At 43.3% G+C, this 14,956-nt stretch overlaps 1 protein-coding gene across 4 annotated transcripts in view; it reads left to right on the top strand.

The window, feature by feature from the left end:
- The window catches only part of EXOC4 (exocyst complex component 4), a 397,026-nt gene extending 383,004 nt beyond the window's left edge, over positions 1 to 14,022 (top strand). For all 4 annotated transcript variants that reach the window (XM_021384283.1, XM_021384286.1, XM_021384285.1 and 1 more), the window contains one exon: positions 12,657 to 14,022. In XM_021384283.1, coding sequence (XP_021239958.1) covers positions 12,657 to 12,894 — 238 coding nt within the window. In that variant the 3' untranslated portion in view covers positions 12,895 to 14,022. The remainder of the gene's footprint in view (positions 1 to 12,656) is intronic.

Genomic DNA, 14,956 nt, shown 5'->3' with positions numbered 1-14,956 from the left:
AAAAGCTGTGGTCCGTGTGATCTGGATTTTGGATACTAAGGTGTGATTGTCCTAACCACCCTCTGGCTTCCAACCTATGAGACGAAAGTGCTGACTGCAAAGGGAAGTGGTGATTTTTACAGCTAAATCAGTAAAGAAGTGAGTAAACTGAGAGATGATTCTTCAGCTGCAAAAGGTGACTGGCTCCAGGGCACAGAAACCCACAGGGGAATGCAGATTGGGCAGTTCCTGTCTGCCCAAGGAAGGTCCTGCGGTGAGGCTGACATTAAAAATTCTGACTCAAATGCAGGAAACACGGAGTTAAGGAGGTGAATTATTGATTGAGTGCAACTATTACCATATCTGACAGATGGAGACTGTCTGAGAGCGTTTTGCAGAGTGGCATCTGCACTGTGCCTGATTGGCGTCCCTGAACTTTCACACATCAGATGCAGAGTATCAACACACAAACTCTGATGCAGCAATTAAATCTGTCCTGTAATGAACCTAGGCTTCATAGACAAGAGAAATCCAGGCACTCACTTGAAGACTGAAAGTCTTTATTCTTGTATTTTAGGAAGATATTAAAATAATTACATCCAGACCACTGTGTTTGAATCTACACTTACGATGCCAGCATACACGAATATGTATCGCTTTCAGGAAATGATCTGCAATGTGTCATCCCTTACTTGGATTTTATTGAAGGCTGTAAATCTTGCCTTGCATTTTTACAATCTGTATTCCAGATTTTTGCTCAAGTAATACAGACAGGACATAAAATTCAGATGGCATCTCATGACATAGACTCTTAGAATCATTAAGGTTGGAAAAGACCTCTAAGACCACCTAGTCCAACCGTTCACCTCCCACCAATATTGCCCACTAAATGTCATGTAAGTGCATTGACATCAAAAGCTGAACTCAGTCCCTCCAGTGCGTCCAAAAGTCATACATTAGATATGGATTCCACATTGTGTTGTTTTGTGTGCAGAAAAGGAGAGAAAATGAAAAGAGGTGCAAATAATAGCAAGTTCCACGCTTTCATGAGGAACAGCTTGTGTTATGAAGAAGCAATATGTAAAATGCATCATTTTATAATAAGATTCAGTGTCTTCGTGTTCTAGGTTGTTTTCTTAAGCCCAGTGCAACTTGGTAAATGATTGTATTTTTCTGCAATCTGTTAACTGTTTGGCACGCTGCGTGAGATTTGTTCTGCCTTCATTTGTAGCATGCAAATGGACAGATTCTCAGAATCATCAGGAAAATGTGCTTTTTGTCTCTGGAGGACGTTCAAAGGTTGAGACTCGTGGGGAAGCTGGCTGTGCTGGGAGGTTACCAGCATGGGGATGGGTCTTACTGGGTTGGATCTTTGGAAAAACGTATTACTGGAAAGAGTGGTAGAACAGGCTGCCCAGGGAGGTGGTGGAGTCACCATCCCTGGAGGTGTTCAAGAGATGTGGAGATGTGACACTGAGGGTCATGGTTAGTGGGCATGGTGGTGATGGGTTGATGGTTGGACTAGGTGACCTTGGTGGTCTTTTCCAACTTTAATGATTCCGTTATCCTATGATATCCAGCCTGTTGCATGCACAAAGGGCTTCTGCCTGACCCCTTAATGTCAACAAACCTTCATTTTTTCAACCATAAAGCAAGAAAACACAGACGTGCTGTAAATGGCATTTAAGTGCTTTGTGATACACAAATTGAAATGAAAGAGAAAGTTAATGAACTAATACAAAAAAATACAGGTCCAGCGTTCACAAAAGATTTCTTTCAATAGCGTGGAGGTTTTGTACAATGAGAAGATGCATTTCAGGAATTAGATAAAATGATTCAGACTGATTTCTCTGGTTTTGATGACTGTGAATTACTCCAGCAATTTAGAAACAGTGCTGGGATTCTCTCCTCACTCTGTAGGGACCAACTGTTTCTGTGGAGCCATCGTCATTTTGCAATGAGGTCATGACTTTTGCAGCTTGTACCCAAAGAGTGGTGAGCAAAGACAAGCAGACCTGTTTTTTTCCACACACTCTGGAGACTGGAGATAGATAGAAACCACGGCTATGGCTGTGGGTTTTACCTTGCACTGACATTGCCTTGACGATGGTTTCATCATACATGCTAAGGGTTTGTGCTGCCTAGCAAAAAATGTTCTGGTGTGGATTTGTTGGCTTAAAAAGTTGAGGTTGTTGGAGGTGAAATTTCACCAAGAATGGCCAGAAGAGGCCACAGTTGTGCTGCACACAGCAGCGTCCATGCTCACTGTGAGTGAAGCAAATGTTCTTCCTTTGAGGAGCAGCGGACTTGAATTGAAAGTGACTTTCTTGCTTTGCCCACTACGGTGCCTTAGAGAGGCTGTGACTCCCCTCTTTTGCCTAGGCATATTAGAGAAGGAAAAACAATTTAAACCAAAAATATTGCTGCAAGAGCAAATGAGTAACAGCTGGCCGTAAATACATCCAGCCTGCAAATCTGAAGCTTTCCAAGCATTAGAATTATTGAGAACTGGTATATTAAGTGTGATGAGATGTTCATGTGGGCAGCGGCCAACAAACAAGGTTTGGAGAAGAATGTTGAAGCCCTTAAGCTCTAACTCCTTCATTCAGGGGACACATAGGTAAAGTCCACAGCTTCTGGCCATCTGAAAATCTGGTGTTAAATCCATGTTGGTTGCCTGGTTTCTTTATAATAACCAACCTCGACAGGGCACTTCAACTCAGTATAACTATACTTCAGTTTAGAATGAATTGACCTCACGCCATTCCTTGTCCATTCATACGGGGGAGATCATTGCACTCAATCCCCTTAGCTTATGGTGGTAGTAAATCCTTGCTGATGAGCCCATGGGTAGGATTTGAGGCTGCTGCATGGTTTTGTTATCCTCCATGTTTGGGTAGATCTTGCCCAGTGTTGAGCGAGTGGCTATCCATACATTGGATTTTAGAAAAACTTAGAAAGAGTGGTGAGGCATTGGAACAGGCTGCTCAGGGAGGTGGTGGAGTCACCATCCCTGTAGGTGTTCAAGAAAAGGGCAGACGTGGCACTGAGGGACATGGTTAGTGGGCATGGTGGGGATGGGTTGGTGGCTGGATTGGATGATCTTAGTGGTCTTTTCCAACCTTAATGATTCTATGATTCTGTGCTTCCTCAATCTCAGATGTTTCTGGACTGGCACAAGGATGGTGCTACCAGGAGAAAACACGATAGTGCTGTGAGACAAGGGACTCTTGCATGGGAAGCATCAACATGTTCAACAAACAAATGATAGCATACCAATTTTTATGTCAGCTTAGCCATAGAAGCTCAATTTCCTAACTCTTGAAGCTACTACAGCATTCAGACCAAATGAGCAAAGATGGCAAGAAAAGAAAACAAAATCAGGAGTTTTCAAGGATTTTTGGCCATTTGCCTCACCTCAGCGAGTGGTTCAAGCCTCCTTTAAAGCATCAAGGGTCAACCTCAGCCTACTACAGGCAGATATTGGCTTGGTGGACCTCGCAGTTGACGTGTTGCGTCCTGTTCTGCCTAGCAAGCAGATGTGTCCTTCACCCATCGGTAGCTACCAAACATTCCCCTTTATATTAAAAATCAGCAAACATGCACCACTGAACATCTCCCCAATTACAACATTGGGGTTTTTTTATCTGGTTCCAAGTCACTTGATCCTAAATAAAACTGGTTGTTGGGTTTGGTTTTTTTTTTTTTTTTCCTCATAGTAATGGTTGTTCCCAAAGGGTAGCTAAAATTGTATTATTTTTTGCTGACTGGAGCAATCTTTGCAGTAGTTTCCATCGAACTGCTGACACTCTCTTCTTTAGGGCTACATTCATTTCCACATCTCCTCTCATTTATGCATGAGGCGAGGGGAAAAATTGCTTAATATTCTTTATAAACTGGCATATGGTATAGATAATTTTTTTTCTTTTTACTATATGCAGTAAAAATGCAAATGTGTGTAGCTTATTTGCAAATGCTGGCATTGATAACTGATATTTGAACAGGCTGGATTAGCACTTCTACTGATATATTAAAAAGATTTTTTCCAATCATTTGCACACTCAAAATCAATTTTAATACAACATGCAAATTGAATTTAATTTTTTTTATTTAAAATTGCATTTATCTGCTTGAACCATTAAATTTACTATTTAATATGTACTTTCCAGCTCACTTGGTTAGAATTTCATTGCTCTTTATCTGTATAAATTTAATTAGCCTTGATATCATCAGTATATTATAGAACTAATTAAAGATTTAGATAAGTGCTGAGGGTGCTTATTTAATACCCTATAAAGTTCCATTTGGAGAGTGAGAAATTCCGTCCTTCTTAGTAGCAGCCAGGATGGAGCTGCAAGGAGTGTCTCAGACGCTTTTGTTTTTGAAAAAAAAATTGTTGAATGGGTTTTAATGGATTTATCCTTCCTTTGAAAAAGCCGTGTAATTACTGTGTATCCCTGCACAGCGTGAGGGTGGCTGCTGTCTTTCAGGGAATGGTTTGTAAATGATCCAGGCACGCGTTCCCATCCATGATGACACTGTCCGATGCGGAGATGCCCATGTGCCACGTGTCCCCAGCAGGCCATGGTGCCCCAGGGCACAAGGGACAAACTATGGGAAGAAGGAAGTAAGAAGGAAATATTAGCAAAAAAGAAGCAGTTATGTAAGGCATATCTTTACATCACAGCCCTGATTTGTGCCTTTATTAAGGGCTGCGATTTGCAGAGATGCCACATGAAGAACCGTTACGCTATAAATTCACTTTTATTTCTTCCTCTCAGTTTTTTTTTTTCTTTTGCAAATCATTTCGCATCCTGGCACTTGCATATTTTGACTTTTTAAGGGCTCTTAACGTTCTTAATGTTCTCCTGCTGTAGGAACGCAGCTTGCAGCCTCCTGCCCAAATCATGGTGCATGGTGATGGGACATCTCCTTTTGGGCTTCCAAGAGGCTGTGGAGGAAGCTGTCCTTGGTGCACATTGAGAAGGTGTAGATCACAGCACCACACAGCCATTTTTGGCTGATCTAGCCTCATTCTAGGTTCCCTCTACTGCCCATGGAGACAAATAGGTCCTTTGTGGCCATAGTTCATTTCACCCTAAACTGACATGAGATGCCCATTTATTTACATGGTTGTAAGAGGAGCTGAGGTTGACTCGATGGTTGGACTAGATGTTCTTTGTGGTCTTTTCCAGCTTTAATGATTCTATGATTCTATGACTAGCACAGCAATAGTATCTCTGATGTGGACAGCTAAACCCATCTGAATTCCCCATAAGCACTTTGGGTTCTTCAGGAGGCAGAAAATGGACATTACTGTTGTTGTGCCCAGAACTGGTGGTCCAGGTTAATTAAAGGTCAAGAAAGAAATCTTAAAAAAATGACAAACAGGCTATACGTTCACCTGTGGAATAGCGTCCTGAGCTTGTAATAATATTCTCTCCTATGTTTAGGGCTGAGTCCTGCATTGAAGGACATGGACTAAGACAGGCAGTGTTTAGGGACTGGATATATATAGTAGGTGCCTTCCAGCAGCAGTTTCTGTTTTGTTGTCATAAGCTCCCAAGATGATTGAAGACCTAGCATCCTTGCTTGCAGGCTCTTGCTTTAAAATGCTGATCACTGGGTCACCTTATCACTCTCTGCAGCTCCCTGAAAGGAGGTTGTAGCGAGATGGGGTTCGGCCTCTTTACCTAGGTAACAGCAATAAGACAAGAGATGATGGCCTCAGATTGCATCAGGGGAGGTTCAGGTTGGATATTAGGAAAAATTTGTTCTCAGAAAGAGTGGTGATGCATTGGAACAGGCTGCCCAGGAGGATGGTGGAGTCACCGTCCCTGGAGATGTTCAAGAAAAGGGTGGATGTGGCACTGAGGGATATGCGTTAGTGGGCATGACGGAGATGGGTTAGCAGTTGGACTAGATGATCTTAGTTGTTTTTTCCAGCCTTAATGACTCTTATGATTCTGTGCAAACATCATTGCAGTCTTCATGAGGTGTAGAAATTACAGTAATTGCGGGTTTATGTGGATTTTCCTTTGGCTGGTATTTCAGCTTTTGAGAACTCGCTTTGCAAAATCTAACATGCTGCTGCTCATCAATCCTGTCCCACTTCTGGTGCCCAAGTAACCATCAGCCCCATCCCCCATGGGCATCTCTTCTCATTCAACTCAGGCCCAAAAATCTGTTTCTTCTGTATTACATGAACCGAAGTTAACTCATTTCTTTCTGCACCCTCCCTTTTTTGCACTCACTCACCTCCTCCATATGTGTAAATGTAATAGTTCTGTTGAGATCTGCCTTTATCAAAATGAAGTGACTTCATTACTGCAGCTTTGGTCTTTTTTCCTTTGCAAGTGTATGTTCATTGCTCTGTCTTGTGGGTGTGTTTTTTTCTGTGTGTGTGTCTAGATTTAGTCTGTAAGTGCTTCGTACTTAACCTTTTTTACTTTCTTATTAGATTTCCTAGTATTGTAAAATAAAAAAAAAAAAAAGAGTATTGTAAAAGTGAGTCCCTAATCCCCAAAAAGTGCAAGAGAGAAAGCACAGAACACAGTTTTTTTGTTCCCTCTGGGTAAGTCATCACCCAGATCCAAGCTCTCCCCTTCTGAATCTGTTTCTGTCCACATCATTACAGAGTAGGCACCCAGCTGTATAATGAGTGAATAATTAAAGTAAGATTCTTTATTCTGAAACATCACACTGCTCATCCGAAGGTCCTTCTCTTAAGAAGAGATCAAGTCGTTCTCAGGGAAATCAGAATTTAATTTTGAATTCACCTGGCCATCTTTTGAAAAACTTTTTTGTGTGCAGGCCTTGGGTTATAGGTTAGCATTAGCATTTAAATGGAGAATGGTATTAATAGTCCTCAGAGGATCTTGTCTTGACCTGATTGCCTTTTCAGAGATTTCTTCTTAATGAGAGAGCCTCTTTATTTTTTTCTCTTTTCTCCAAGAAAAGAGTTCAAGTTACCATCTTTTATGATAAATATCCTAAAAGTGGATCCTTGCAAAATGGATTCCTTTTAGGCAAGTTGATGTCTTGTTTTAAAACAGAAACAAAAAGAAAAGTTTGAAACTTCCCATGTTCCAGTTTTTGCCTGTCGTTCCTTGTCCTGTCACTGCACACCACCAAAAAAAGCTTGGCCCCATCCATTTGGCCTCAGCCCTTTAGATATTTACAAGCATTGACAAGATTCCCTCTCAGACTTCTCAAGGTGAACAGCTCCAGATCTCTCAGCCTTTCCTAACAGAGATGTTCCTCCAGCCCCCTCGTAATCTTTGTAGCCCTCCATTGGACTTTCTTCAGCAGTCCTCTGCCTTTCTTGAACTTAGGAGCCCAGAACTGGACACAGGACTCCAGACGTGGCCTCACCAGGACAGAGTAGAGGGAGAGGAGAACCTCCCTCGCTCTGCTGGCCACTCTTTATTGAATGCACCCCAGGCTGCCATTGGCCTTCTTGGCCACAAGGGCACACTGGTGCCTCACGTTCCATCTGTTGTCCACCAGGACACTTAGGTCTTTCTCTGCAGAGCTCCTTTCCAGCAGATCAGCCCTTAACTTCACAGATGCGTGCAGTTGTTCTTTCCCACGTGTAGGACTCTACACTTGCTCTTGTTGAACCTGATCAAGTTCCTCTGTGCCCAACTCTTGGCCTGTCCAGGTGTCACTGAATGGCAGCACAGCCTTCTGGTGTGTCAGCCGCTCCTCCCAGTTTTGTATCATCAGCAAACTTGCTGAGGTGGGACTCTATCCCTTCATCCAGATTACTGATGAAGATGTTGAACAAGACAGACCCAACACCAACCCCTGGGTAACATCACTATTTACAGGCCTCCAACTTGACTCTGTGCTGCTGAGCCAGTTTTCATCTAACTCATCTATCCTGCATTTACTAAGCTTCATTACAAGGATGTTGTGGGAGACGGTGTCAAAAGCCTTGCTGAAGTCAAGGTGCACAACATCCACTATTCTTCCCCCATCTACCCAGCTGGTGATGACATCATAGAAGGCTACCATGTTGGTCGGGCATGATTTCCCCCTTGGTGCGTCCACACTGACTACTCCTAATAGTCTTTCCTTCCAATTGCTTGAAGATGGCATCCAGAACAAGATGCTCTTTAACAACTTGTACTACATTTATGCATTTGCCTGATAGATAAACTCAACAAGCCCTGTCTACACTTTTCTGCATAATGCAAATAAATACTAACGATGCAAGTAAGCATACAAACAAGATTTCCCTGATGAGCTGAGTCACCCAGGTGACTTTGTTCCCATCAGCCACATTCCTAACTTAGGTGAGTAAAGATTCCTGAGATCAACTCTGATCTGTTCTCTTCTTAACCCAAGTGTTGGACTGCTCAGTGGATCTTGGTGTCCAAACTGATGATCAGTTTAGGGTAAATCAGCTTACACAAGTTTAGCTGTGCTCACATGGAAGTCAATGGAAGGCTTGGGGAACTAAATTCGTTTTCCAGTTAGATATGTTAATCTGCTATTATTATTTATTAACCTATTTGTCAGATGATAGAATCAACTTTTGATAAATATTAATTCTTCTTCCTGGCTTTAAATCTCAACTTTAAAAACCAGAGCAGCCTGCCAGCATTTCACTGAATAGAGATCTCCCTCACCTGTCGTCCATTTATTTCCCCCATCCCTTACTAACTTGCTTTTCACAACCTCCTCTTGATAATCAAAAGAGCATTTATAATGGCAGGGACAAATACACTTCTGAAAGTAAAATGAAGAGCCTAAATAAAAAATCACAGAACAAGAGGCTCATCCCACTCACTCTTTCATATTTCATTATTTGATAACATCAGAAGATGAGTCCATCAGAGCTGCTTGGGCAAAGGCAAACAGGAGTGTGTCTGATCAATATTTATTAATACTTTCAAAGACAAGGGAGGCAAAGTTGAGCAGACTCCGTAATGGAGTGAATAATTACTCATGCAAATAAGGTTTGGCCAAAGGCAATGCCATGCCAAAGCGGCAGTTTTTTAATTGCTCCCAATTAAAAATGCATACCTTTTGCTCACTTGTACTGTCTCGCTTGCTCTTTTTTTTTTTTTTTTTTCATTTTGCAGGAAATTTTTAATTAAAAAGTAATCTGATCCTGAACAGAGTGACAGATGAGTCCTGTGTTTATTAGGTATGGAATTCGATTGCAGTAACCCAGGATTTGGGACAGGCTGAGAAGAAAGGGAGTTGTAAGGACACAGAGTAAAGACAAGGTTTGCGTTGGTGCTGCAGACAGAGCAGCTTTAGCATCTCAGGAGAGGGTGTAAAGTGGTGTTGGTCACCCAGATTCTCACTGACACCTTGAGCAGTCATAGAATTGTAGAATCAATAAGGTTGGAAAAGACCTCTAAGATCATCCAGTCCAACCGTCCACCTACCACCAATACTGCCCACTAAACCCTGTCCCTACGTACCGCATCTACACACTTCTTGAACACCTCCAAGGATGGTGACTCCACCACCTCCCTGGGCAGCCTGTTCCAGTACCGGACCACTCTTTCAGAGAAGTTTTTCCTAATATCCAACCTGAGCCTCCCCTGCACTTCACTATCACTAAGCCAGCCTGAAGAACCAGGGAGGCTCAAGGCTGTGCCCCTGAATAATGCACCCAAATGGCATTTAAGCAGTAGAGATGCAGTCAAATGGAGAGATGCCCAAAGGGTCTGTGGTTGCTTCTTCTCCCTCCTGGTCCCTTGCTGCAAAGGAGAATCAAAATACTGAGAGGGGAATGTTCTGAAGGAAATGTTCTGAAGCTTTCTGAAGGACTCACCGTGCAGGATCTGGAAACTGTTTTAACACATAAGGGCAAAACTGGTAGCACAGCTCCAGCCTCAGGTTTTCTCTCTGTATAATTGCATTCTTGCTGGACATTTTCTGAGTTTAATATTTGCCTGATGGGGAAATAATTAGAAACATTCCAGGTATGACAGTTCATGTGTCTCTGAGAATATGGCTGGGAGCAGGTGGAATTAGGAGGGATGTGTTCTTCCAGATCTTCTTTTAGGATCATCACCTTGGGAAGGCCAAGAGTTCCATGCTTTGAGCAGAGCCTTCCATCTCAGAGAGATTGCCCCAGCCAAGATATGTGGCATTTTTCCCAAAATCCCACCAGAGCTGGCAAAAGCAAAATTTCATTTCACATCTGCTCAGCATAAAATCTCTGAAGGTGATCAGTGTTTCCTAAATCTCACTGTTTACTTTGGCAGCTGTGCTGTTTTTCCTATACATTGTGTGTATAACCGTACTTGAGATATTGCCAATACCCTCAGAGTTAACGTAGGATTAGATTTCTCCCTGTGTATTGAAATGGCTTTATTAATACCTTAACACATCGAGGCTCACAGCAGCTTCTGGGCACTCTGTGCTTCACTGAGTGAGCACACCAGGACGCCAGAAGGATGCTGTAGAGCCCGCTGGTAGGTACTGCAATTTGAATTTGGACTCTTTGGACTTTCTGCAGCATCCCAGATAAAACTGTTGAACTATGCTCCGTCTGTTCCAGTGACTGGAGGTGAGGTTTGGTTTGGTCTCCTGCCTTCTGAATCCAGAACTGAGAGGTGTAGTCCCAGAGTTTAGTGGCTCTTGCTATTGATGTTTTATCAGAAGATAAAGTTTGATGCTGTGGCTTTCCAAGGGACCAAACCAGCCTTGCAGGATGCTTCTTATCTGAACCATGTTTTCAGTCACTCTGTGAAGCACTCGCCTCATTCAGCATTATCAGCATCACAAGAGCTGATGAGTCTGTAGCTTGCAGGGATTACCCAAATGCCATCTGCAAATAGCAGCTGATATAATTATGTGCAAGATCTTTCCCAGCCTTACATATCTACCTGCCTTTGGAGATGTACAGCCTGGAATCCTCCTCTTAAGTTAGGGGAATTTGGGGGATCCCTTAGATCAAAATTGCTGCTGAACAGCTCTTAGTGATGCTATTCTTAAGCCACTTGCATGGTTCCCCTTTCTTTTCCAAGAGAAATCATAGAATATCCTGTGTTGTCAAGAAGCAAACGTTAGCCTGCCCCATTTTCCCTTGCTTCTAAGGAGAGCGATGTGTCCTTCTACCAGAGCCCAGCTCAGAGTCCTCTAGGGCTGTTGATGATGCTGGAGAACTCGTCCTCCTTCAATTTCAGGGTTTTGTATTCTGTATCTCAGTTGTATGGAGCCTACCAATTGCTTGATTGGTTTTTCAGCTTATTGTTTATCTCCGGAAGCTAATTTTTATTTACTTCTTGTGCTTTCTGTATATCCTTGTATTATATGTGTATCCTCACTTACACAAATAAATCCTATGAGTCCTTGTTCTTGGAATTGGTGATTTTGGAGTCCCCTTCCTTTAGGTGTGAGCCCTTCCTCCCACCTGGTCTCTGATAGCAGTGATGTTGCTGCAGACTTTCAGCCACAGGAGCAAAGTCTTAGCTCAGAGCAGCAGGCAAGAGCTGAAGGAGACAGAGGGGATGAAAATGCAGAGATCTGAATCCCAGGAACATCAGCCACACAACAAGGCACAACCCAAGAAGCTGCAAACACCTGGTTTTTGTCACAGGCAGTTACAGTCATTGCTGCAGTGATTTGCAGTCTGCTGGCACACTGCACACTCTGCAAAAGCACAGCTAAGCCAGACCCAAGAGCCTGCAAAGTAAAGAACAAGAGAAATTTAATATGCAGTTTTGCCATGTTTGCCCTGATTGTTATTTTAATGCAGTCAAAGAGCAGAGAGAGGGAGTGAGGTGATAACTTTTCCTGGAGCCCTTTCTCTTGGGTTTTAAATTATTGATCCCTGCAAGACGTAAGGATTAGACTGCAGCCTTCCCTTGTCCTCCTGCAGAAGCATGGGGGACTCGTGCAAGTGCTGGATGTTACAGTGCTTGGTGGAAACAATCCTTGCTGCCACATGATGCAAGAAAGGGATATTTTCACTTCTTCCCTGAGCTTTTCAGACCCTTATTTCTTTATGAGGGTCTGTAACATCTGTGCAAGATACACAGTTTACCAGTTCCTCTAGAAAAAGGAGTACTTTCCATCCATGCACCACTTTTTTTTGCTTGTTTTTGATACCCCAAACAGACCAAAATCCACAGCCAACCTTCACTGCTCCCTGGATCTTAGTAGTGTGGAGTCACAAGGGAGAACCTTCCCATTATCCCTGACTTTGAAGAGTCTGCCCGGGTTTGGGACTCCCTCTGCCTGAAGGTGCTTTGTAAAACCTTGTGTTTGCACAGCTTCCCCTGGACAGGATGCTTTTCTGTTGGTATTAGCTAGACCACAGACCTGCAAGAGACCTTGGTACAGATGGGGAAACTGAGGCACAAAGCGTGGATGTGTGGCATCTTGGCTGAAGGTAACAACCAAGAAAGAGGATCCCTCAGTTCCCCATAATTTATGTCTTATACTTGAGTATGGAAGAGTGTTGGGAGTAGGGAGAGTTGGAGGTTTGCTCCCATGTACTTCTGCATTTTGTATTAACTTATTTAACTTGTGTTAAACAGGAATGCCTTGGTGTTCTCCATGTCCAGCACCTGATGCAGCCTTCTCAGCTCATGGCACTGCTGAATGAAAAATAATCACTGATGATATCCTATAGAATTAAAGGTGTGAAGCATCAAATGTATCAGTACTCACTAGAGTGGTTTTGTTGTTTGCTTGCTTTCCAGGCAGTATTATGAGATGCTGTACAACACAGCAGATGAGCTCTTAAACCTGGTGGTGGATCAAGGTGTGAAGTACACGGAGCTGGAATACATCTACGCCCTGAACTTACTGCACCGGAGCCAGACGGGTGTGGGAGACCAAACCACGCAGAACATGAGGTTGCAGAGGCTGAAGGAGATCATTTGTGAGCAGGCTGCTATCAAACAGGCCACCAAGGACAAGAAAATCACCACTGTTTAATCTGCTCAGCCGCAGCGAGCGGCAGGGGCTGTCAGGTTGCAGGCCCAGACTTATATGTTTCTGTTATAGTTTACGGCAAAAGAATGTGTCTTCTGGGTGACAGTCTGCTAGCGAGGAAGGAAATGCAATTTCAAATTTGGTTTTGGGGTTTTCTTGGGCTGGGGTCGATGTGTAATCACGTAACGCTTCCTTAATGTGTTCTCCCAATAGCGGTTGCACTGCAGGAGGAAGAGGCATCCTGGTGGAGATTTAGGGGGGGGGTTTGGCTTTGCTCTGTCGCTGCTGCTTTGCCTTGGGATGTAAGGCAGGATGGGAAAAGATTTCACGCTGGGTGAGGCCAAAGTTCAGACCACACTGAAGTGAAAGGCACCATGACATTACTTGTTGGTAACATGTGGAATTGTGATGATTTTGAAGCTGTTCCAACAGCGTTGCTGCATGGGAAGCCTGTGTCAGCTCTGCCAGTACTTTTTGCAGTGACAGTCATAGATGCATTTAGTTTTCTGCTGTTCCCTCTGCAAAGAGATCTAGCTGCTTATTCCTCCAGATAGTAATAAGCCAATTCTCGTAATGGGAGGTAACATGGGACCGTTTGTTTCCACTTCTACTTTTTCATTATCACAGAGCCATATGGCATCAGTTTCCGCAGCTCATACTGCACTGGATGATAGCGAATGCAGGAGAAAATTGTCAATATAAAGGTAATAGCAGAACTTAATTCTCTTTTTCTGAATATATCTTTAGAGTATCCCAGCTCAGAAGATATTTTCTAATCACCATTTGATGTGCTGGAAGGACACACAGGCTGATGTAGCTCAGCACTAAATGATCAGCAAGGGCAGGAGGAGGGCACATTCCAGCTCTGCAGTATGAGGCAAGCTCAGGTCACCATTCTGTCCTGCCTTGGCCAGTTGTACCCGCCTGGTAAAAGGTTCCTTGTTCACTGGGGCCGATAAGTTTATGTCAGCTCTCCAAACCAAGGATACACAGCACTTGTATTTGTCTATTTGGTGAATAGCCAACCCAGCTGGGTTTCGCATTCTGAGATAGGTTCTCTCTGAGCTGCATAACTGCTTGTGCATCTGTCTTGAAACTTCAGAATTAAAAGATATTTGAGGACTCCTCAAAGGCTCTGGTGCTTTGTTTTTTTTAAGAACTTTTGTGGAATTGACAAGATTCTCTTCCAGGTCCAAAGTCATATGGTGTCTTCCAAGAAGTGGTCTTCTGAATCAGTCAGTCTAATTCCCAGCTGCCACAGCCCAGCTGGACAAGAAGCTCCACAACCTCCTTGTTAAAAGTAGAACCCAGTTGTTCCAACTGTCAAGAATCCTCTGATTTCTAGTCTCATTTTTTCATGAACTCAGTTTTTCATGTCAGTCTTGGCCATTAACTCCAAGAGTTCATCCCTTTCCATGAGGAATGTGCTTGAGTAATAGTGGAGAGCATCCACCATGGTCAAGTATGATGATGTGGGATCTTCCTGGGGTAACACATGAGATCTGCATTCACTAACCCTGGCATCCAAGATGTGCTGCAGTGAGGATGCAGGAAAGGAGCCCGTTATGCATCCAGACATGGGAGGATGGAAAAGAAGCTGCACAGTAAATGTAAGATAGAATTCAGACCCTTTGAGGTATCTGAGCAGCTCTGAATTCAGGCTGGGATGTTGTGGCCTAGAGTCAGACTATTTTGGATTCCGTTTGTCTCTAATTGCTTAATAATCTGAGACTGCCTCATCTTTGCATGGCTGATCTCAAGCTTTGAAGTCCACATTTTCCACCCACTGAGCAGCTGTGCTGGTAGGTGCCACGACAAATGATATGAAAACAAGAAAATTTCAAATGTAGGAATCTGTTTTCTTCCAAAACAAATTTTCATTGAACTACACATCACATTGTCCATCACACCACCACAAGCAGTAAATACAAAGTCCTGGATCAGGTCTGTTCACTGACTAGAGGTGTGAGAAGGAATCTGTTGGACTGCATGATGCAAGAGCACCATGGCATGACTACGGAGAGAGAAGAGGCGGTGACATGCAGGGGCTTACCTAGATCATGGG

Source organism: Numida meleagris, chromosome 1 (assembly GCF_002078875.1).
Source record: "Numida meleagris isolate 19003 breed g44 Domestic line chromosome 1, NumMel1.0, whole genome shotgun sequence".
In the NCBI taxonomy this organism is placed as follows: Eukaryota; Metazoa; Chordata; class Aves; order Galliformes; family Numididae; genus Numida; species Numida meleagris.
Note: the sequence above shows the minus strand (reverse complement) of the source record. Positions and strands in the feature narration are given on the sequence as shown.